The following is a 24,226-nucleotide window of genomic DNA, read 5'->3' on the forward strand; positions in this document are numbered from 1 at the left end:
TAACATTGCGGGATATGTATCAGAGTCGCCAAGGAAGCGGAAAAGAGAATTAAGACGGCAACGCAACGGGCAAATCAACAAGACTTAGACAAAAGTAAATATTGGAGTGGCCTTTCCAAGATGGAAAGAGCTCATGAGGAGCAACGATTTTAAAAAGAACGCTGACGTTGCCTGCTTTCTTCTCGACAGGTAATATTAATTCAGCCTATTTGTGTATATTGGAAGTTTTATTGTTGCTTGGCTAATTATATCATGGTGTGCTGTGCATAACACTAGAACGACGTCTAGGATAGTTTTCCTCGCGTCAATGATGAAAAAGTATTGTTTACCTTATAACATAAATCCGTGTTCTATGACGGATAACATGAGATTAATATTTTAATTGCATTATAATTTGTTTGCCTTACGCTAGTGATTTCGTACAATATACAGAATAATGATAGCACTGATAAAAGTTCCTTTACTAAGATTAGCTTGCATTCGTCTGGGAACCTGATAGCTAATGTTAGCAATGAACTGGTTAAAAATAACGAAAACGTAAAACTATTATTCATTTTACATAGATTAATTTGATCATAGATCATTTGGTAAATTAAATAACTGCAAATTATAATAGTTTTCAAAAGTTACCTCATCACATGAAGCAACACTCACCAAAGAGGTCGAACTGGAAGCCATGACTAAATTGGCCACCGTAGGAGTTGAAACGAAATCGAAATTGAAAGGAGCAGAAACTATTATTCACTGGATGGTCATATACCTTTTCACCACTAAATGGGTGAAAATATCACACAGTGTAGCTTTTTAAACCTGCAACATTTAACTCTAAAACATTTCAAATGTTATTAATACTGAGGTTTCCACAGTAATCTGTTTTTTTTTCAACCAATCGATTTCATTAGCTATGTTTCCATCCACCTATTTTATGCACATTTTGGGATATCGCATAAAAAACTACTGAATGGAAACGGCAAGATGCGCATAAATTCTAAAAATATACATAAAAACATGCACATAAACTAGGACGGAAACACATTTACAGAATAAATTCCTCGATGCGCATCAAACAAATCAAGCGACTTTGTATGATGTGACCAGCGAACCGATCTTTTTGCACAGCATCTAAAATCCTGGTTTGGTTGTTCTGAAATGCCTGAGCTAAGTCTGCCATCAGTGTCCAGTGTTTCGGTATAATTACCTTCCAGAACTGACTTGAATGAATAGCTCTTCACAAGATGGTAAAGTTTGATTATACCATCTGGATGCTCAAAATTGATCAGGAGAATGCAGGCTTATTGTACAGATAAGTTAATCATCGCGCTAAGCTGCTCGCTACATTGCAGCACACACATAGCCAATCGCACATCACGCGGAGATCACACACCTCACACAAAACAATTCAGTAGCAGAAATGTATCAACACTGTTCTGAGATTTATAAATAAAATAGCTTAGAAACTGAAAACTTCTAGCATATATTTCTTGATAACTAAAACTCACAGTCAGGGCCGGCCCTGACCAATTTGCTGCCCTAAGCAAGATTTTACCTGGTGCCCCTTGTATCAAGATTTGTATATGTTAGTTGTGTTTATATATATATATATATATATATATATATATATATATATATATATATATATATATATATATAAAATGTGCATGTGTTTATTTTTTTAAAAGGCTGATGATAGTTAAACTATGCAAAAATAGCACCTACACCACATCACAGCCTAAACACAAATAGCAAGAGTAATTGCATCTAAAATTAGTTAACAAACTTGTTCATTGAGAAGTTGCTAAAGTGTTTTTATAGTAGATGGCACCAATCCTCCACTAAACTATGCACGTTCATGTTTTCACCATGAATTAAACAAAATTTTGATATTTAATGTGCATGATATTTAATGTGCATGTGTATTTATTGGATTTTTTGGCTATTTTAGATAAACCTGTATATAAATATCATTACTAATTTCAGATAATAAAAAAAAAGCCATATATCCCCTTAAAATTGCACAACTGAGTAAAAACATTAGGCTATTAAAAAAGGGATTAGTGTTTATAAAAAATTCACATGATTTTAATTTTGAGTAATTTTTTTCCAAAACAAGACAATTACTTTTGCTTGTCTAGTAAATACTTCTTGTTTTAAGAATTTTTACATATTTGAACTAGAAACAAGACAAAAATAGGCTACTAAGTAAGAAAAGCATTTTTTGCAGATTTTCCAAACCCTTTTCTTTGCTCAGTCGTTCCTCAATCGTATGGTTTCATTTTCCACTGCGAGGCTGATAACGGAGAATGTAATACAAATGTGTACCAGGTCAAGTGGAAATATAACTAGAATCGTTCTTAGAACCGTTCAGTCCAACGGTGGAAAAGTGACTTATGTCTATATAGTGTCTCCAGATAGATATATTTGATAACCACTGATGACCACTTAATGAACATATTTCTTAAAGTTCAATAACAAAACAACAACAAAAAATTTCAGGCCAAAATTCCACCTTTTCCAAATAATTACACATTAACCTTCTAAATGTTATAATTTTTTAATGTGTCTTCACACCAAGTGCAAATAGTGTGCCTTGTTGGCAAGTTCTATTCGCACTAGTTCCGCCTAACAATGCCTGGTTGGGCCAAACAAGATTTTTTAAACACACATATTTCAATGTCTTCAGTGGTGCAATCAGTAAAGCGTAAGGCTTAATTTAGAGCCTTGGTTATGATGCGATCGACCCGGGTTCGAATCCGCCTTTTGCCGAGCTCGCTCTTCAACCTTTTCCCATCACATATAACATCGGTGAGGCATTTACTTTCAATAAAAACTAAGAAAAAGATTTAAAAGTGGAAATAAAGTCCCTAACAAAATGTTTAATAATAGTTATAATAAAAGCATTTATTGGGTATGGTTAGTGGTAGGCTTTTACATTATTAAGGTGGCATCAATTTAATAATTTTAATAAATATAATAATTTGCACTATGTTATTGTTGTATCCTGTTAATGTACAACAATACTGAGGTGCATATAGTATGTATCTGTCAAAATAAAGTATAAATTGCATGTAATTAGTATTTACACATATTGCAGAGAACTGCTAATTTTATATGGTGTAATTAAAATATATCACTATCTTCACTTAGTAAATAGCATCTATCGATATTTGTACTTAGAGTAAATAGCAATTATCGCTAAGAAATATGCTATTTTCCCTTCACTTAGCAAACAGCCGCTGCCTTTTATTAAAGCTTCAATAGGCTCGAAATAAATACAGTTCTGAGCCGACAACTTACTATTCTAAGAAAAAAGAGAAATGTGAACAGACAGGGATCTCTGTGAGTGCTGACAGTGGATAAGGAATCATCAAGTCATGCTGTTTCTATGGAAACTGCCTGTGTGCACTTCTGTGATATGTGGCACAGATAAACTGATAGTTAGCTTTTTTCTCCTGTGAACACACACACCTACACACTTTTTCTCTTTCATCTTATTTATGCCTTTCCTCATTTTTTACTTCCTAGTGTATTTTCTCTGCCTTTGTATTTGAGACATGAGCAATCTCTGTGCTCTGGTCTTGAGTCTTACATATTCCTGAGTGAAGTCGATGAGGTTCTGTAAATCAATGTCATCTCTGTAGGCTCGTATGTTGTTGTTGATGAAAAAGTTGAGCTGATCTTTAATCCAGTCTTTAAAGACAAAGGCCAGGACGCCGGCAGTCAGCTCCAGGAAGAAGATTATCCCCAGAAACACAGAAAACTGGGAGAGGAGAAGACAAATACACTAAAATTAAAGGGATAGTTCACCCCAAAAAGAAAATTCTGTCATCATTGACTCACCCTCAAGTTGTTCCAAACCTGTATGAATTTATTTCTTCTGCTGAACACAAAATGAGATATTTTGAAGAATGTCAGTAATCAAACAGTTGATGGGCCCATTGATTTCCATAGTATTTTCCCCCATACTATGTATCACCAACTGAAGAATGGTTACTCATATTGTGGTTCAGCAGAAGAAAGAAATGCAATCAGGTTTGGAATCACTTTAACAAAGACCAATAACAAATATATTGTGTGTTGACAGTTTATGCATTAACTAAAGTTATGGGACATTATTGTAAGGTGTTACCAAAAATTCAAAGTGCTTTATTAAAAAAATATAAGACCTCAGTGAGCTAAAAATGCATTGACAGTAGTCAATAAAGAAATGTATTGATCAATGTTATTTAAGACAGACGTGCATGGTTTAAGTACTAGTAAACTAATAATAATGATTGGTGTAAGATAAGTGAACAGTGTATTGTTTGTTATGAACAGTGTTCTCCTACAGTATGCATAGTTCAATATGTGTTTGACATCCACAGACAAATCCATATTAAACCCTGTGGCTCATGATTACACATTGATGTCTTAAGACGCGAAGCAATCGGTTTGTGTGAGAAACAGAACAGAAATTATTTTATTTTTTACCTTTAATACACCACTATGTCCAACAGCCTTCAGTGTGTGATCACTTCTGCTAAGTGAGGTCTGTACACGACATGGTGTATTTTCATCAAGCGCTCAAAGTGATCTCTCATGCGTATCTCTACGCCATATAGAATATTTTGTTTCATGAATATCTGAGCATGCAATATATCAAAGAATATGAGTAAGTTTCATAAAAAAGCAACATTTTGAAGAAAAAGCTGAGAACATCACATTTTTGTTAAAGACTGTATCCAGATCCGATTCAGACTGATGATCAAACACAGATGGAGTAGATCGAGTCCATCAACACCACTAATGCTTGCACAGTCCTGTAGATCGTCCTGGGTCCACATTTCATTCGCTAACACTAGACAGTTTTGATTCATATTCTGTTTAATGATGATGATCATTTAATTTTTCACATGAATCTGATTACATGCAATCGATTGTTTTACTGCGTGTCTTCCTCACGTGTTTCAGTGTGATCAGGAGATTCCGTACTCATTCAGAAGATGTGTAGTTTCACAAGTCAAATTCCGTTTTTGGCTGGGAAGCGGTTTCTCACAAATAATGGAAAATTCCGTGTTTTGGCGGGGAAAGAGTTAAGACATTAATGTGTCGTCACAAGCCGCAGGTTTTAATATGGATTTGTCTGTGCATGTTTTTTACTCTCATAGATTTTGCTACCATTCACATGCATTATACGACTGACAGATGGCAACGGTTAGGATTAAAAATCTTCAGTTGTGTTCTACTAAAGAAACAAAGTCACCTATATCTTGGATACTCTGAGGCTAAGCAGATAAACATTGAATTTTCATTTTTTGGGTGAACTGAAGTGTTAAGTGTTAAAAGTTTTTAACCCTTTAAGTGTTAAAAAGCCATTAAATTTGTTTTGGATGAGGCTACTCCTAATAAGAATCTAAACTTAGAAAACTTACAAATTTGAGCAGGAAGGTGTTCTCCCTCAGGGCCCCAATACAGCCTGCAAAACCCAGGATGAACATCACCCCTCCTACCACCAAAAATAACCACACTGGGTCAAATCCACCCAGATCTGTGATGGAGGAGATATTCGAGAGAACTCCCTGAGGAAGAGAGAGAGAGAGAGACAGAGAGAGAGAGTGAGCACACTGGGCTTTAATTAGCTAAATTACTTTCCAGAACCAATTTCAAATGTGATTGTTTGCAATTATAGCAGATAGCCTACACTTTTTGGGAAATATGTACACTTGTGTACTATAAAAGATACAAATAGAGCATAGAAAATGCAAAACTCACATTGACAAAGCATACGCACGCATACACACGCACGCACATGTCGTGTTTCCATGTTTTATTGGGACTTTCCATAGGCGTAATGGATTTCATACTGTACAAACTGTACATCCTATCCTCCTACACTGCCCCTGCCGTAGGGATTACCAGGCCGCACGCACGCACACACACACACACACACACGTGTCTGGTTTACTATCTTTGTGGGGACTCTCCATAGATGTAATGGTTTTTATACCGTACAAACCGTATTTTTTATCCCCCTATACACTGCCCCTGCCCCTAAACCTACCCATCACAGGAAACATTCTGCATTTTTACTTTCTCAAAAAAACTCATCCTGTATGATTTATAAGCCTTTTGAAAAGTGGGGACAGTTGGCTGGTTCCCACAATGTAGGTAATCTCAGGTTTTACTATCCTTATGGGGACATTTGGTACCCACAATGTAATATAAATAAGGGCGCACACACACACACACACACACACACACACACACACACACACACACACACACACACACACACACACACACACACACACACACACACACACACACACACACACACACACACACACACACAGTGTATATAATAATATTTTCAGTCTTATATTAAACTGTCCCAAAATGTATTTTTGTGGTCCACCCTACATAATCCAGTGGTAGATAAATATAGTATATCTATATATTCATAATTTTCATAGGCTACTTAAACTAAATGAGAAACGTTATCTTTGCAACTAGCTGAAATTGTAACTATTAATATAATTGTATGGGTTTCATATGTAGAATTATATGTAGGTCTGCAGCTCATGTATTTAATGTGAAGAACATGGGACATCTCTTCACGTGCTTTAAGACGTTTATTAAATAAAGATGAGTTTTATGGATTATGCATTAGATACTGTTTTTCCTCACCTTCTCACTCCATGCCCACAGTCCGATTCCAAGGAAAGCCACTCCAAGCAACTAAAACAAGAAAGATATGGCATTGATTCATTAAAGAGACAGTTCTCCCAAAAACTACTGTAAATTCTGATATTTACTCACCCTCATTCAAACTCATAAGATTTTGGTAAACTTCAAAACACAATTTAGGATATTTTTTAATGAAACCTGAGATGCTTCTGTCCCTCCATTGAAAGTCTAGGGATTCGAAATTTAGCAGATTTAAAAAGGTTGTTAAGACAAATCATGATTTGATTAGAATGGTTTAGTAAATTATATCTGTTGATATTATAAAATGATAATGTCTCTGCATTAAACTGCTCAATTCACATGGATTTGTTTAATGATGCATTTATGACATTTTTGGTTAGCTCAACTTTCAGTGAAAAGACAGAAATCTCTCAGGTTTCATTAAAAATGTCTTAATCTTTTATTTTGAAGATTAACCAAAGTCTTATGGGTTTAGAGCGACATGAGGGTAAATGATTAATGACCGAACTTAAAATTTAAATACATGCATTTTTTTAGGGAAACAAGTCAACGAAGATTAAGAAGTTTTAAAAGATTGTGAAACATTAAAACATTTTTTGAGATGCACTGGAAAGCTTTTGCAATATTAGCACGGGTCCAAAAGCTCTTGTCTGATAGTAACCCTTCTTCTTCCAATTATATTCCTTTCCTTTTTAGTAATATCTCTATTTTTCTACACTATTGTGTTTAAAATGTTCATCACTCTGAATTTTCACATGAACTTTCATCTTGGTGTGAAGAGCACTGTAAACCCTGATGGTCAAAATAATTCATTGGTTTAAGTAGGGTAAAATTAAACAAATTAGTTCAAGCAATATTTAGAAATTTTTTATTTACTTATTTACAACTTTCTTTTCTTATTTAGAAGAGTTCACAACACTGAAAGGGTTAGTTTAGCCAAAAATGAAAATTATTTCATTAATTACTCACCTTCATGTTGTTGGACACCCATAAGACCTTCGTTCATCTTCCGAACACCAATGAAGATATTTTTGTTGAAAGCAGATGGCTGAGAAAGGCTTCAGAAAGGCCTCCATTGGCATTCAGTATATTTCCACTCACAAGACCCATAAAGGCACTAAAGACGGCATTACAAAGTCATTCTCACTACAGTGGCTGTACAATAATTTTACCAAGCGACGAGAATAGTTTTTGTGTGCAAAAAAAAATCAAAATAATGACTTTATCCGCCAAGATATTGTCTTCCGTGTAGGTCTCGGACATGAACTCACGCGATAGCGGCGCTCCTCCTCGTCCAGGTCATGTATTTGAACGGTGGAGCTGCGTCATATTCTCGCACATGCGTCGAGTTCACGTCAATAACTTGGTGGATAAAGTCGTTATTTTGATTTTTGTGCGCACAATAACTATTTTCGTCGCATTGTAAAATGATTCTACAGCCACTGTAGTGAGAATGACTTTGTAATGCCGTCTTTAGTGCCTTTATGGGTCTTGTGAGTGGAAATATACTGAATGCCAATGGAGGCCTTTCTGAAGCCTTTCTCAGCCATCTGCTTTCAATAAAAATATCTTCATTGGTGTTCCAAAGATGAACGAAGGTCTTATGGGTGTCCAACGACATGATGGTGAGTAATTAATGAAATAATTTTCATTTTTGGGTGAACACTTTCAATTTGACTGACACTGGGCTGTGATTTCTATTTCCCAACTTGCCATGACACTCAAAAGGGACAGTAACGCTAAAATTAAGTGTTATATACTGTTTTTTTGTCCCAGATTAATGTTAACTGATTAATGTTAACTGATTACCTAAAAAAAATCTGAGTTTTGTCAACTTATTTGAGTTTACAGTGAGGCCTTAAACATTAGCGGTCTGTAAAAGGTGCTTTGTATCACACTGTTTTAGGTCCATTTTGGATTCTTTACAGTATCAGTAAATAGGAATGCAACTCTTATCTGCTTCTTATATCCAACTCTGAACCCACAATGCATTTCTCCAAAGTACACAGTAATGTGTCCATATCAAAACTTCTTTCCCAGTGAGCAAATACTGAGCGTTAGAGATAAAAGACAGCACGCATTTTATCAGATTTCTCCAGCATGACAAAACATAGGTCATACCCACTAAATGTAAAAGGTGCCAACCTCCATATATCATTCTTAAGGCCTTTTTTAACAATGTCAACAGCTTTGCTGCAACCTGCTTTTATGTGGTGGCATCTGAGCAGACATCTGCTTCTTCCCATGAGACGTATGTCCTCATTATGTCCATAGGGCTGTGATTCTGCAAGCCCTTTAGAACTGGAGAACATGGCTTTTATTTCTGCCCTATTTCTTCATTACTATGATTTTTTGTTTTGTTAAACACAGCATTGTGCAGTAGTACGATTAGATCTTATCCATTACCTTGGGGTTACAAATTTGCCATTTATTCCTCCTAACACAAATGTACTACAGGCAGGATTTGTTTTGCTAAATCCCGTAATGTACATTTGTAAGAAACAGGAACAATTTACGACTCATTCTTTAACGGCCAAATACTGAAAAGAGCAATATGTGGGTGGAGACACATGGAGCTTAGCTTGACCATGAGCACAATGTATTAGAAGGGTCAGGACCTTTAGCTTGACCATTTTGTATATGTCAAGGCTGCAGTGACTTGAAACATCTTCAGAATGTCATTCACTATTCAAAAAACTATTCACACTTACATTTCGCCAAGTCTTTTCAGTCTAAACGGCCCTGTTTGTCTCATAATGCCCCATATTTTCATCTACAGAGCACCAACTGTGCGTCGGACTATGCCTCACACAAGGGGTTTTCTGTACATGAATTGCTGAAGACAACAGTACAGTGATTGTGGGTACAGAAGTGGAGTGCACAGACCTCCGCTGGTGCAGGGGTGAACTTGCGTTCCGATTTTTAACCCTGAAATCGTGTTCTGCAATAGACCTTATTCAGAGCAATGCCATGACGTGTGAGGGTAGACTAGCTGTGTTTTCACTGGCATCCACTAAAAAACCTGTATAAGCTCATATTAATACTCATATTGTCTTGGAGTTGTTTTGTCTACTTAAATTTTATTGGAAAGATATTTAGCAGTGTTTTGTCAGCGTTTTGTCAGCAGAACAATCCAAAAACACATTAACTAACTACAACCCACTGAAGAGATGCATGTCTATCCCTCACAGCCTCGCTTTCATACCGTTAAAAATCAAAGATGGCGTTGCTGTGAATAAGGTCTATATGACCAAACTTTTAGCGATTAATGGTATGTGCATGTCATTGGGGTGTAACTCTAACTCAGAGGATGTACAATGAAATGCTGTTTCATGCATACTGAGCTTTTTACACTGTTAAAGACTTGGATTCCCATCCTAAAAATGGACAAAGTTTCAAAAACTAAGTTGGACGTTTGATGGAGTATTTCTGTGTCAAAAATACTCCTTCCGGTTTCTCACAAGTTTCGGAGAGTTTTTTCGAGTATGGGTCCGCTTGACGTCAACGGGTCGGAATGTCCTTGTATGGGCCATACGGGCTCTTCTCCCAGAAGGGTGCGGGCGCGTGACCAGAGCGAGAGAGCAAATGCATGCCCCATAAACATTGCTCTCAGGTGCAGGACTTCCCCAAATCAACAATATTACCAAAGAAGTGTGTTTTTGACGGAGCGGTCCCAACGATAAAGGTTCACAGTCCTGCTTTGGAAACAGGCGGTGAGTAAAACTGCTTAAAATGTCTATGTTCTTGGCTATCGTCACATAAGTAAACATCAGTAAACAACACGATCATATATAGTTAATTTATCAATGGAGCATGCGATGTATGCCGTGTGTTTTAGTGTTGTCACGATACCAAAATTATGACTTCGATACGATACCAGCCTAAAATATCGATATATCGATACTAAATCGATACCACAGTAAAAAAAAAAAAAAAAAAAAAAAAAGATAAGATGCTTAATATGACAACAGAACTTGTTATTATTCATTGTTATTTTTTACTAAAAATTCATGTGGCCAGCATGTTCCTTAGGGTTGGGCATCATTTTGATTTGAACAATTATTGATCAATTACTATTAAAATTATCTCACAATTTTTTGCTATCTGATGTGAGCACGAAATCCGCGGGGATTAGTAGAATTAATTGATGTGCAATCCCGCGCGAAATTCAGACCGATCACACACTAACACACTGTCATGAGGAAAAAGTTCAGCAGAACGCGCTTTCGCCGTGCTCAGAGGTTAAGGGCTGAGTGAGAATATGCGGCTGCGTGTCAACTCGCTTTCTGTCGGAGAGGTGAGCGCAGCTGGTATCGATACTGTAAAAACTGAGAATCGTATCGTTTCAGATATTCCAGTATCGATATATATCGAAATATCGATATTTTTGACAACACTAGTGTGTTTAAATACATTTGTTTAGCTGACCACTATAGGTGTCTGGTTGTTTATTGAACCACCCAAACATAAACCTAGGGGATGTCATTCGTCATTCAAATGCGCTACTCCATTGTTGTTCTATAACGTTACACTAGTCTGACGTGCAAAACCGTTTTGCTTAAGGTTTAGTCGCATACAGTAGTCCATAAACCAAAATCACGTCCTCATAATCCACGAGTAAACGCACACAAATGTTGACAAGCCACTAAATACAGTACACACCACAGAGACGGAAGTCCTGATGGTGCTGCTTCTCCTGTTCAATTTATTTTATCCTCCAGATCTGATTATGGATCATATCTGTATTAGTTGAATCTGATTGATAGCCATGGTTTATGTAGAGTAACGTTTTCTTTTCCACACTTAAGGATGTCACAGCTTTCAGACACGCATGCAATAGCTGCGTGCGCTCGTGATTCTTTAGCTCCACCCACACGATACGCCTCCGCTCGTTTTTTTTTTGCGGAAAGAGACTCGGTACAGCCTATCTTTCTTTTATAAATATAATAAAACTAAAGACTTTTAGGAGATATGAAGGATGCAATACTACTCTATAGGTACTCAAGATTGACATGAGATTGACTGAAACTGAGTGTCCCCCCCCCCCTTATAACATTCAATAAAATGTAAAAAGACTAAAATAGTAATTCTCTAATAATTTTTGTTTTATTTGAAAATTTGAAAATATATTTTACAGTAAAATAATTAATATTCAATGCACAGTTATGAAACATATAAACATTTATTTATTAATTTTATTAAAGGCTGCATCCGGCACAAAATTAAAACTTTATTTTCTAAATGCATGTTATAGATCTCATTGAGAACAATTCTTCCGTGCATTTTAAAAACATTTTTTTGACCTCATAAGGTTTGATGAAAATGTCAAAATCTTTCGGTGAAAACGTCAGACTTCTCTCTGGTAACATATTGTGCCCACATCTCAAAATCCAATCAACAACCATTTCATAAAGCCAAGTCCCCGTCCTATATTATATCGAAAAGTTCTGTTTCTGTGTTCGTTTCATTGGGATTTCAAATGTTGATCTGTTAAAATTAAGGATTTTATTTATTCATTAATCCGTCAAATGGTTTCTACTAGAGGGAGTCACTGAGAGTAAAACTTGTAATAAAGGACAATTTAGTTTCTTGGAGTTGTGTGTTGTACAAAGGCTCCATTCATTCCCATCCAACTTTGCACGGCACAATGAAGCAAACCGGAAAACCCGCAGTTATTTAAGCACCACAGGGTGTTGTTTGTGGTATTTAAGCTGTGCAGGCTGTTTGCATGTGTTTATTAAGCTTTCTAAACACAAGTAATCGGAAAGGTGACATTGGTAGCATAAGTATACCCAGAGCAAACATGCAATATTATGATCAAAATCATCCAGATGCTCCAGTAAAGCTTAAGCATAATGGTTATCCTGAGCTCCATTTTAGATAGAAAATTATATAAGATTACTGAAGAGATCAACTCCAGCCAATCCAGTCAATGTATGCAATTTAAGGAAATACCACAAGAGTAATTATTTTAATTAAATATAGAAAAACATCACAATACAGACTCTACCTTGCATAAAGTACTAATTTCAACACAAGAATTATTATTTTTATTTTTTTTTACTGCATTTTTTGCTTAATTTCTCATTGCTGCAATGCGTCCAGCTTAATATATATATAACCATTAGGCAGTGCATAATGTTATTTCTCCTCATTCACTTGCGGAAAAATATTGCATAATGTAAGTACACAACCTTTTTAGTTTATGTTCTTGTTCACCATCTGTCATCGTGAAGCAAATGACATACACCTCAATGAACACATTCTGTTTAGTATAGCACAAAGAGTGCTTTGACTTGAGGAACAGGCTAGTAAAGCCTGACTCACTTTCAATTTTTTCAGACAGTTTTCCGAGATGAAAGCAATATTTTTGAGGTGTGTTATATGCTACAAGACTATAAGCTAAGCTTTAATTACTCCAGCTGCTTTAAGAGTTATAAGATTTTCCATTTTGAGTCATCTGTTAGTAAATAAGCTGTCACGACCCCCAACGTGTTAACACAAAAATAGAAGGGGAAAAAATAAAAAAGTTGGGTGAGATCATAACAGGAGATTCTGACTTCAGTGTCCAGTTTTAGTGTCGTGTATCATGAGTCAACATTAAACATACAGTAGCTCATGAAGCAAGTAGTTCATTGTAAACAAGTTCTGTAAAGTGGCACAGTGAACGCTCAATAATACCGCCCTCATTATTGAACGTGAAAGGATGAGCGTCCCAGATAATTAGTAAAACTAGGTGAAAGGACAAAAGTGATCTATCTTGTAAAAATGAATTTTACTCCATTAGGCCATAGGAGTGTTGTAACACGGGTTGAGTTGACAATGAAAGGTGTGTGACTCTTTGGAGTGTCAACCAGATGGAATTGGATATTCTGAATGTCTTGATTTAATCTGATGTCTGACCTGTAATGCCTGAATCATAATCATACACTGTTCATTTGTTGGTCAGAGGAGAACTGGCACCCTGACTAAGCCTGGTTTCTCTCAAGGTTTTTTTCTGCATTATTTTCCCTGATGGGAGTTTTGGTTCCTTGCCACTATCGCCCTTTAGCTTTTTGCTTGCTCAGTTAGGGACACTAAATATTCAACTATATTACTGATCTGCCCACATTAACACCATTATATAAGAATTGAACGTCTCGGAGCACACAGACGAAATGCAATAAACGCTGTCACGTTATGCTCGGATGCCTGGTGTTAGGGAATGCAATCGTGTGAAACGCTTTTGGGAGGGAATTATACCAAATCATTTTGATGACAGATTTTGACTCAGGCATTTCAGGACAACCAAACTAACATTTGAGATGTTGCTGCAATGTGATTGGTCTGCCTTGTACAGTTATCAAATCACATCCTCTGTTGAAGAGTTTTTTGTTGTGCATCGAGGTATTTATTCTGTAAATTTGTTTCCATTGTAGTCTTCTTATCGGATGAAAAATTAATTTCCTCATTTTGAGAATTTTTGTGTATCTTGACGTTTCCATCCAGTTTTTTTGTTTTTTATATCTAAAAAAGGTGAATGGAAGCATAGCTGGATGGCTGTTTTAAAGCTACTGTGTAACTTTTTTAGTTTATTTTTAGCCAAAAACACTTAGTTCTTTCAAAAATATGTGTGCTCATTAATGTATATTTACTTCTTACAAGTAATAAAGTATTCTCGTAAGTTTATAATATACCATTGAAAATACATACAGGTGAGGGGTTCGAATGCCGGTCGACATGTTGCCCCTCCATCTTGAAAGTACATTAGCCAAAGAGGGACATACCCGTAAATTCAAGCTTTGCCTTACGCGTTTAACACTCGATGGCACCGTGTCGAATGTGAAGAGGGGATTGCCATGTTAATCTTGGACTAAATCGGCCACCGTAGGAGTTAAAACGAAATTAGAATTGAGAGGAACAGAAACTATTATTCACTGGATGGTAGGGCTGGGATAAACGATTATTTTTTAAACGATTAATCTATCGATTATTTTTTCGATGCATCGATTAATCTAACGATTAATTTTCCCTGTCCGATTCGGTTACGATTCGATTCGATTACCGATTATCTCCCCATTAATTGCCTAATAGCAATTTATACATGTTGATTTAATTTTCTGAATGAAAAATTAATTCCTTAACATTGCAATATATGTTTATTGCTCTTAAAATTCCAAAGTAAGACTATACAAGAGCAATGCATTCAATAAAACCTTGAAAACATAAAGTAGGCTACACACACACACACACACACACACACACACACACACACACACACACACACACACACACACACACACACACACACACACACACACAAATAAATAAGTATTAACCTACAACAAAGAAACATATTATACGATTTTTCTATGTATGCAACTCAGCCTACAGGCTATGCCCATCGATTAAATATCAACAAGATGGTTAATCAAATCCGGGGACACACTGCAAGCGTGAGCGTCTCGGCTGCGTGGCGTGTCCGTTTTTGTTTCGGCTCCCATGTTAACAGGTTGGAGTTTGCACACTGATGACTGTGACACGCGGAAAACGCGTGCATGCTAGAAATAGAAGAGCGCCTATTTTTCACGTGTGTTGGGAGCGTCTCCAGGCAAAATAGAATAGGAAAAGATGTTTATATATCATTTTGACACGAATACATATTATTAAATTACATTTTCATGTTTGAAAGTCTGTAGGTTTACATAAATGCAGATATAGGCCTAATTGTAATAATAAAAAACGTCAATTATCGATTTTGAAATATTGCAACTGTCAATACAGAAAAAAATATTCTGTAGCCTATTTTGCCGTCAATACCATAGATATGTGGCTACTCCCGACGTTTTCTTTGCTGTATCAGTAGGCTATTTATGTTTAACATTAGGAATAGGGCTTCCCTCCGCATCAATAGCAGCAGCAGCGCCGCGTCAGACACGCTTCTATAGTGTCCAAAGGCAGAGAAAACGCCACGCAGCCCCGTGGCTGACCCGCAACAGAAACGCCACGCGCATCCGCGGCATGACCGTGAAAACAGTTACATGTGGAGTGCATTATGGGCGCCAATATTCCGTTTAAAACAGGAATAGTCCTGGGATGAAACTGCTCACTTAGAGGATGGATATCCTCGGTCACATCAGCGCGATTAGACATTGAACATTTTAAATTTAAAACAGCTTATTATGTAGGTAACGTAGCCAATGTGCCCGATGCTTTCACTTGATGCAAACGTTTGTTTTGTGATTAAAATACATCAAATATTACCAAAACATCTGTCTTCCTGTGTGCAGAAATTTGTTTATGTAGCCGTGACAACAAAACGCGTGCGCGCATGCCTGTGATGCTCCGTGCACCGCGCGCCAACCCCATAGACTGTGGCCAACCCGCAAGCCTTGCACTTCTGAAAGTCTGAGAGCCACTCGTGTTGCTACCTTAAATATACATAATAAATAATATACTTAATTACATAAAATACTTTATTATGTACATCTATGGTTGCTACTACTCTCCGGCGCCGCCATCTTTATTTTGCGTCTGACGAATCGACGCGCATATTTTGCGTCGACGTATTTTTTGCGTCGACGTCATCGATGACGTCGACGCGTTGTCCCAGCCCTACTGGATGGTCATATACCTTTTCACCACTAGATGGGGGAAAATATCACACAGAGTAGCTTTAAGTATCACAATTGACCCTTCGATAAACCACGCCCGAAAACCACCACAGGCTAATCGTGGCTTTGCAGCCGTAACTAGGTGTGGAAGGGCTGTCAAGCTTTCCAGCGAGGGAAACATGCCGATGCGAACTTGTGCATATGGATTGTGCAAATCTGATACCTATCCTAAAAGTTTGGATGGAGGTGGGATTTTTTTTCTTCCCCAAACATAAAACCCAAGGTTAGAAATGCCAGGCGTGAATAAAGCAGTGTGTGAGGCCCCATTCACAAGTAAATGTCAACAGGATTAAAAAAACCACCTACGTTTGCTTCAAAAAACATGAGGTTTTTAATTGATGCAAATTATTACATATGATGCAGTATATAGACTATAAAAAGGACTGTCTTGTAGCTTTATTTATTCGTTTTGTATCATAGTTTGTTTAGGCAAATTGTGTGCAAATTAAGACCTTCATCATAAGGATTGTTGCAGTGTCTGTGTTTATAAAATGAATAAAGCCCATTATGTTTGAGAGAGTGACTTTCTGTTATAAGGCTGTATTTCAGTAACTGGGATTTTTGTTGTATGGCTCAGGTCAGTATCTCTGGCTAGTGCCAGGTCCTAGGCGTAGAATAGACACAATGTGTTAGTAGTAACATTAGCCGGCGTGCTAGTGCTAAAATGTTTATTGCACAAGATTTATTCATAAGATGTTTGATTTATAATTATTTGATTATTTTCTCATTTCACTTACCCTGCTGTGCCTGAACATGTATGCGGCGGCTGCTGATTGCACTGTGACTATAGGCTTTAGCTTAAAGGTTAGTTCACCTAAAAATGAAATTGATGTCATTAATGATTCACCCTAATGCCGTTCCACACCCGTAAGACCTCCGTTCATCATCAGAACACAGTTTAAGATATTTTATATTTTAGTCCCAGAGCATAATGCAGTCAATGCCTACTTTACTGTCCATGTCCAGAAAGCTAATAAAAACATCATCAAAGTAGTCCATAGCTTTCTGGACATGGACAGTAAAGTGGGCATTGACTGCATTATGCTCTGGGACTAAAATATAAAATATCTTAAACTGTGTTTCGATGATGAACGGAGGTCTTACGGGTGTGGAACGACATTAGGGTGAGTCATGACATCAATTTCATTTTTGGGTGAACTAACCCTTTAAATTTTAATGAAATTATTCTATAATCGGTTGCATAGTATGTCATGGATATATCCCGCGAATGCATACTGCAGTCCCTTTTGTCTTTTTCTCTCCAAAATATTTCACTTGTTCGTCAAAAAAATGACTAATAATCTCCTTGGAAATGTCTTACATCGGCGCATACATACTGTAATAGACATGCCAGTCGCAAAGCTTGACAGGCGTAGCAAAAGTAACTAAGGAGGGCAGGGGCTTAGTAAAGGGTCAATTAAGTAGCCTATAAATTATTCTAATATGGTTCCCTAACAGGATTAATTAATTCAATATTTTATATTTTTGTGTCACATGACTAAATTATAAGACGGTAGCTAGCTTCCAAACTATTAGCTATAGCACAATTCCAACATAATTAAATATTAAACATAGTCTCCCCCTTTGCTTGTCTTGCTCAAAACACATAAACTAACACTTAATTTAAAAAAAAAAATACTCTCCTTGTTAAGTCCCAAGCAAAGCATGCTGGGAATTATAGTTTCAGTAAAAATCTTTATCAAGTACTTGATTGGTTCACATTCACCCTAAATAATTTTATATAACAGATTGCACATTTTAGATAATTACGTTAAGCGAAAGCAAATAAATCAGTTTAGAAGAGAAACAAAATGTTGGCGCGTAAATCGCAAATAATATAATTGAGTAAATTGGACAATACATTTTCCTGTTTTTAAGTCTTGGATAATGCGCTCTCTGTTTCAGATGTTTACCATTTAGAATCTGTTTAAATGTTAACAATTTGAAATATTGAAAATGTAAGGTGGTAAGTTGGTGTGGGGTATATTGAAGATGGCATAATAAATAATTTTGAACAATTACATCTGATTATATTAATGCAGAAAACTAAAATGAGAGCATATTGCTAAATCTAACTCTCCCCAGTAGAGGGTAGGTAACAACGTCACTTTTTGTACTTGACATTATTTTCAACAGTTCAGATATAAACTGAATATTTAAATAACTATAACTATATAATTTAAAGCAGATAAACATGGGAATTATGTAATAACAAAGTTATAGACATACAGCACAGCGTTGCAGATGTTTTACTCCCGGGCCGGGTCTTTAGTACAAAAACATTATTTGGTAACAGTTAATTTTACAGTGTCATCGTTACATATGTAGTTACTGTAGTAGGCTAATAACTATAAATTATTCATAATTTCATGCAACTAACTCTAAACCAACCCAAACCCCAATCCTAACCCTATAATGAATACATATAGCCTAGTCAGTAGGCCTACCTTTAATTACATTGTAAAAAGAAGTTATTTTACGGTGTCATTGCTACAGTGTAATTATATATTTAAGTGCTAATATTAATTAACTACATGTACGTACTATAGGATTAGGGTTTGTTTGAGGGTTAGTTGCATGCAAATGCAGTTATGCATACTCTACTGTTATTAATAATATAGTAACAAGGACACTCAAATAAAGTGTTAACAAATCCCATTATTCATACTTTTTCCCACAAAGGTTTTAGTTGGATGTTTTTCGTCGTTTCTACGTGTTTCCATTATGTTTAGAGACAATTCGAATGTAACGTGAATGAAATAATCAAAAATGTAATGCTTTATTAACGTTTGTATTGTATTATTACCAAGAGAGGGAGAAGGGAAAAAAACGTTTCAAACTGGTAAAACACTGGAGGTTTCGGACGTCAAGACAACATTCAGAAGGTTTGCAGAACTTCATTTGGAACGTTAGCAGGACATATTTTTGTTAGCCGTGAAGGTTGCACTGCTTCCCAGAGAGAAAGCCGATTATCTGTAGTACGCACTTGACTGGCGGCTGTCATGCACAGCACATCTGAGATAAACGAGTTTTATTAGTTATATCAACACGGACCAGAACCGGGTGCTCCTGCTGCCTGCTCAACGTAATAATCGATTGGTCTTAATTTAATCGACTCTCTTGTACAGTAGCTACAACACCGGCTCGCGTTTCAAACAAACGAACAAAGGGAATGAATTGCGCAAGCGAGCGAAATACCCACATATCATCACAGCCACATTCACATGCAATGACAAACAGAAACAATGATATATACACAAAGAAATGCTGGTGCAAACACAATGCTCTTACCCAAAATAGAATGTTAAATCCAAATATGAAATATTTAATGCAGCAGCTGACTTCTTGACCCTTGTAATGCTTTCCTGACATCATTGGCTCGTTTTTTCCCCAGTACAAACTACTGGACTCAGATTAAACGCGAAGCAGGTTCAGTTTGAGTTTTCCGTTCTTAGGACATCGATGTCTAACTGTCCTGGTGTTATTACCCGCACAAAATAAACATAATGCTGACCACCCTCAACAGCGCCTAAATTAGATACAATGCCGACTGTCATTTATAAACAAATCCGCTGACTTTAACACTGTATATCTCGAAATAACGGACCCTTCTTCACTGCAATTAGTTCACAGTTTTTTTTTTCACTTGACATGGCTGCTTTGATTGACAGCACCAGTAACCAATCAGCTGCCGTGTCTTGGTTGTCCTCCCCATAGGACCTCCCCCACAGGGATTCATGATTCACCCCCTCTCACAAGCACGCGCATCGCCAAACGGCTTGCTTGCACGCGCAATGTCCCTCAATTTTCGTAAACTGCATTTTAAACAGTGAAATACTGTCACTGTCAGTAGGCTATATAAGTTACTATACTGCATAATAAAACTAAATTACCGTTTCCCTTTCGCTAATTAATTAGCTTAATAATAATAATATCATGAAGTGGATAATTGAACTTCATTATATTCTTTTTATAACTGAAATATTTAGATATTTAACATTTAAATTAACACGTAAATTATTGTGAAAACACAGGGCAAGTGTAGGCTAATGCATGTATAAACTAAGCTATCATCAGGCTAATCTGGCAGGCTATCTGTATAGTAGCCTAGCTACAAAAGCTAACTAATATACAGTATGGTCATTATAATGTAGTTCAAAAAGCATTTATCATGTTTTTGTAGGAATTGTAAACATGAGCTAAGAGTCAATGGAGGAAGACCCGATTGTCACCACACAATTCTAGTGTAACTGCTACTGTATGTAAGCTGTGAGTTGAAGCCAATTCTTCTATTTAGATTCCATCAGAGTTGTATGCAGATAATATAGGCCATATAGCCTAGCCTATAATATTTTCCAGATTTAACCAGGAAAATCCCATTGAGATATTACAATATCTTCCAGTGAAGACACACTCTAAAAAATGCTGGATTAAAAACAACCCAAGTCGGGCTGAAAATGGACAACCCCAGAAATTGGGTTGTTTGAACCCATTGAAAGCACCCATTCTAGCAACCCAATTTCTGGGGTTTGTCCATTTTCAGCCCAACTTGGGTTGTTTTTAATCCAACAGTTCTTGTTTTAGAGCAGCAGCAAATACAATTTCACAGTCAACGCATTTAATATTTCTATATTTACAGTTCTTTTGTCTAACTTGTTTGCATATTTGTTTATGTTCATGTAACATGTAATGAAATGACAATTTACAGCTGTTTACTGTTAACCAAAACATTTGCAATGCAAATACAGCCCTTTTAAGGCAGTACACTTTTATATTTCAACTGTTATGAAATGCTATTGTTTAGCTAGGCCTATGTTTTAACATTAAGGTGTTTTAGCACAAAGTGCCTTAATACTAAGAACGATTTTGCCAGTTTAGAAATCAAATAAAAATAACATTCTGCAAATTCCTCTGTCAATTAATCATTTTTATGTAGTACTATTAGAAAACAGAAATGTCTCGGTTACGTATGTAACCCTCGTTCCCTGAGGAGGGAACGGAGACGTAATGTCAATGACTGACGAATGGGGGTTTCACTTAGAAGCCTATCATCTTCGAGATCTTAGAAAGCGCCCAATGGCAGTGCCAATGCCATGGGCATGCGAGATTTGCATGCGGAACTCCGCCTACCCACGTGGGTATAAAAGGAAGTAGCTGGCATGATCGCATTATGTTACCTGCTGAGGAGCCAAGGGTGAACTCTCGGCCGTTCCAGCAGTACTGCGGATGTGCAGAGGGACGTTACTTCTCCGTTCCCTCCTCAGGGAACGAGGGTTACATACGTAACCAAGACAGGAGGGAGTAGGAGGGCGTCCTTGGCGGCGAGCAGGCTGAGGCGACTGTGCCGGCGGTGTTTTAGGTGCAGCAGCTGGCCGCCGGGGCAGTATTTGTTTGATAGCCTCAGTCTGCTTCTGGGAGGCTGAGAACTGTTGGGCGAAGCTCTCAACCACGCCGCCGAATAGCCCATCCTGGAATATGGGGGCGTCGAGGATACGTGTTCGCTCGGCGTCCCGCATATCGGCCAGGATGAGCCATAAGTGTCTCTCTTGGACCACTGCTGTGGACATCACCTGGCCCAGGGAGCGTGCGGTAACCTTTCTCAGAGGTTGGTTGCGGCTTGCAGCTAATCTCTGAGCCCTGGGTCAGCTCCACCCTCGCGCTTGTCACACATCAACTTGGCCTGGTAGGCCTGGAGGATTGCCATGGCATGCAGAGAAGCGGTGGCCTGCCCCGCAGCTCTTTAGGATTTCGCCACCATTGAAGATGAGAATCTACAGGCTTTGGAGGGGTGCTTTGGATCGACCGGGGGAATCCTAGTGTACCCTTTAGCCGCCACTCCATCGAGGGCGGAGAAGGCGGAGGAGGTTGCCGAACGGTCATGGGAAGACAGCGGGGCTCTCCAGGAACGCACAACCTCCTCATGCACTTCCGGGAAGAAAGGAATTGGGGGTTTGGCAGGATGGGTTTTTCTCATAGACCGTGAAAAAATATGGACGACTCGACATTGTCCGTTTCCGCTTGCCATATTTGAAGCTTTCAGGCGGCCTGCACAGCGCTGACATCTTGGGACCGAGTCTGCGCAGTAGCGATTTCGGGACCGGAGTTGCACAGTAGAGCGCAGGAAGTAGAGCAGGAAGTACAGCTGCGATATCAAAAGCCCGCCCACACTCCCACAGATGCAGAACAATTAATTATGAGGGTATGAAATAAACAGTTATGGAAATGTAGAAATTAAAGCTCCAATCTGCTCCCAAAAATTCAGAAAAAAGTCTGTTAGTGCCTCAGCGACAACTTCACTCAGAGAAGCTGTCAGTCTCAGCTGTCAATCATGATGTCACACCCCCCGTTTTTATAGCATCAAATAACTAACTGAAGTGTAATTTTATTGTTTAGTTTGGGGTCACCAGGGGGCGATCGAGGCGCGAAAGCTTCAGTATCTGAGAGGGAAACTGCAGGCTTGGTTTTTCTTCACGAAGCAGTCTTTTGAAATCAGCCATCACTTATTTAGTCGTTATTTCGTTTTTTTTTTTTTTTTAGGAGCACAAAAACTATTCTTGTCTCTTCATACAATTATAAAAAATATAAACCAATAATCGAATGGCCTATAATAATGAAAAACATGAGCATACTATTTTAAAAAATAGTCAGTGTTCTTTTATTGAAAGGTGATGTTCAAGTGCAAGTTTACCCCGAAATGAAAATTCTGTCATTAATTACTCACCCAATGCCGTTCCAGACCTTTTTTTTATCTTCGGAACACAAATTAAGATGCGTTTGTGATATAGGCCTATGTCCTTAAGCTGAGAAGCTTCATGAAGCTGTGTCAACCATCACTTATTTAGTCGTTATTTATTTAACTTTTTTGAGCACAAAAACTATCCTTGTCACTTCATACAATTACCTTAGAACCACTGTAGTGAGATGGGCTTTGTAACGACGTCTTTAGTGCCTTTATGGGTCTTGAGAGAGGAAATTGCATTGGTGTCAATGAAGGCCTTTTTGAGCCCTTGGATTTCAACAAAAATATCTTCATTTGTGTTCCGAAGATGAACGGAGGTCTGGCATGGGGGTGAGTAATTAACGACAGAATTTTTATTTTTGGGTGAACTAACACTTTAAAGCTACACAATTTAACATAATAATATGGATGTACTTAATTTAATTATATTACCTTTTTTTCTCTCCTATTTTTTTCCTTATTATAATTAGGCTACTCATATATATACAATGTAAATATTTTTTTTTAAATAAGTTTCCTGGTTGCCTTAAAATGTTTGATTTATTGAAATTACTTTGAGTTAATAATGAACATTTTTGAGAATCAACAACCTTTATTCAAACATTATTAAAAGATATATAAGCATATTGGGTAATTGTGTGTGTTTTATTCGTGATGACGCAGTGAAACATGCCAAATTGTGCTATTTTCATGATTTATCACATGTTTTATGTGGTTCAGATACAAAAATATTTTGAGTTTCTATTTATTAAACCAATTTCCTTCATTGTATCTCGAATTTAACTCACATGTTTAATTTCAATGAACTCAACATTTTAAGGCAACCAGGTTACTTACTTTTTAAGTTAAACCAACAAGTTTTTTTTAACTTTTTTTTTTAGAGATATTGTGACATTGAACAATGATGCTCCATAAACTTTGAAAGTAACGTTTTCTTGCTCTATGATGACATCCTGTGGCCAAAAGTTCACCTGCAATGTTCTCATCAAATAGGCTAAACAAATGTTCTCATCAAATAGGCTAAACAAAATATAGCCTACTTTGTTCTCTTATAAAGGTACAAATACAGTTCTAGAAAACAAGTACGTGAACCCAGGTGCTTTGGCATTAGCTCAAGATTCACACCAGACATCCTAATAATGTTCATGAA

At 37.2% G+C, this 24,226-nt stretch overlaps 1 protein-coding gene across 4 annotated transcripts in view; it reads right to left on the minus strand.

Moving 5' to 3' along the window:
• The window catches only part of tspan5a (tetraspanin 5a), a 32,239-nt gene extending 12,227 nt beyond the window's left edge, over positions 1–20,012 (minus strand). For 2 of the 4 annotated variants that reach the window (XM_067419261.1, XM_067419174.1), the window contains exons 1-4: positions 19,629–20,012; positions 6,664–6,714; positions 5,409–5,555; positions 3,587–3,757 (exon numbers count right to left, since the gene is read on the minus strand). In XM_067419261.1, coding sequence (XP_067275362.1) covers positions 3,587–3,757; positions 5,409–5,555; positions 6,664–6,714; positions 19,629–19,712 — 453 coding nt within the window. In that variant the 5' untranslated portion in view covers positions 19,713–20,012. The remainder of the gene's footprint in view (positions 1–3,586; positions 3,758–5,408; positions 5,556–6,663; positions 6,715–19,628) is intronic. The other 2 variants (XM_067419344.1, XM_067419415.1) reach the window with 1 other exon arrangement.
• Between the last annotated feature and the right edge of the window lie 4,214 nt (positions 20,013–24,226).

The sequence above is a fragment of the Pseudorasbora parva genome, chromosome 1 (genome assembly GCF_024679245.1).
Source record: "Pseudorasbora parva isolate DD20220531a chromosome 1, ASM2467924v1, whole genome shotgun sequence".
Classification (NCBI taxonomy): domain Eukaryota; kingdom Metazoa; phylum Chordata; class Actinopteri; order Cypriniformes; family Gobionidae; genus Pseudorasbora; species Pseudorasbora parva.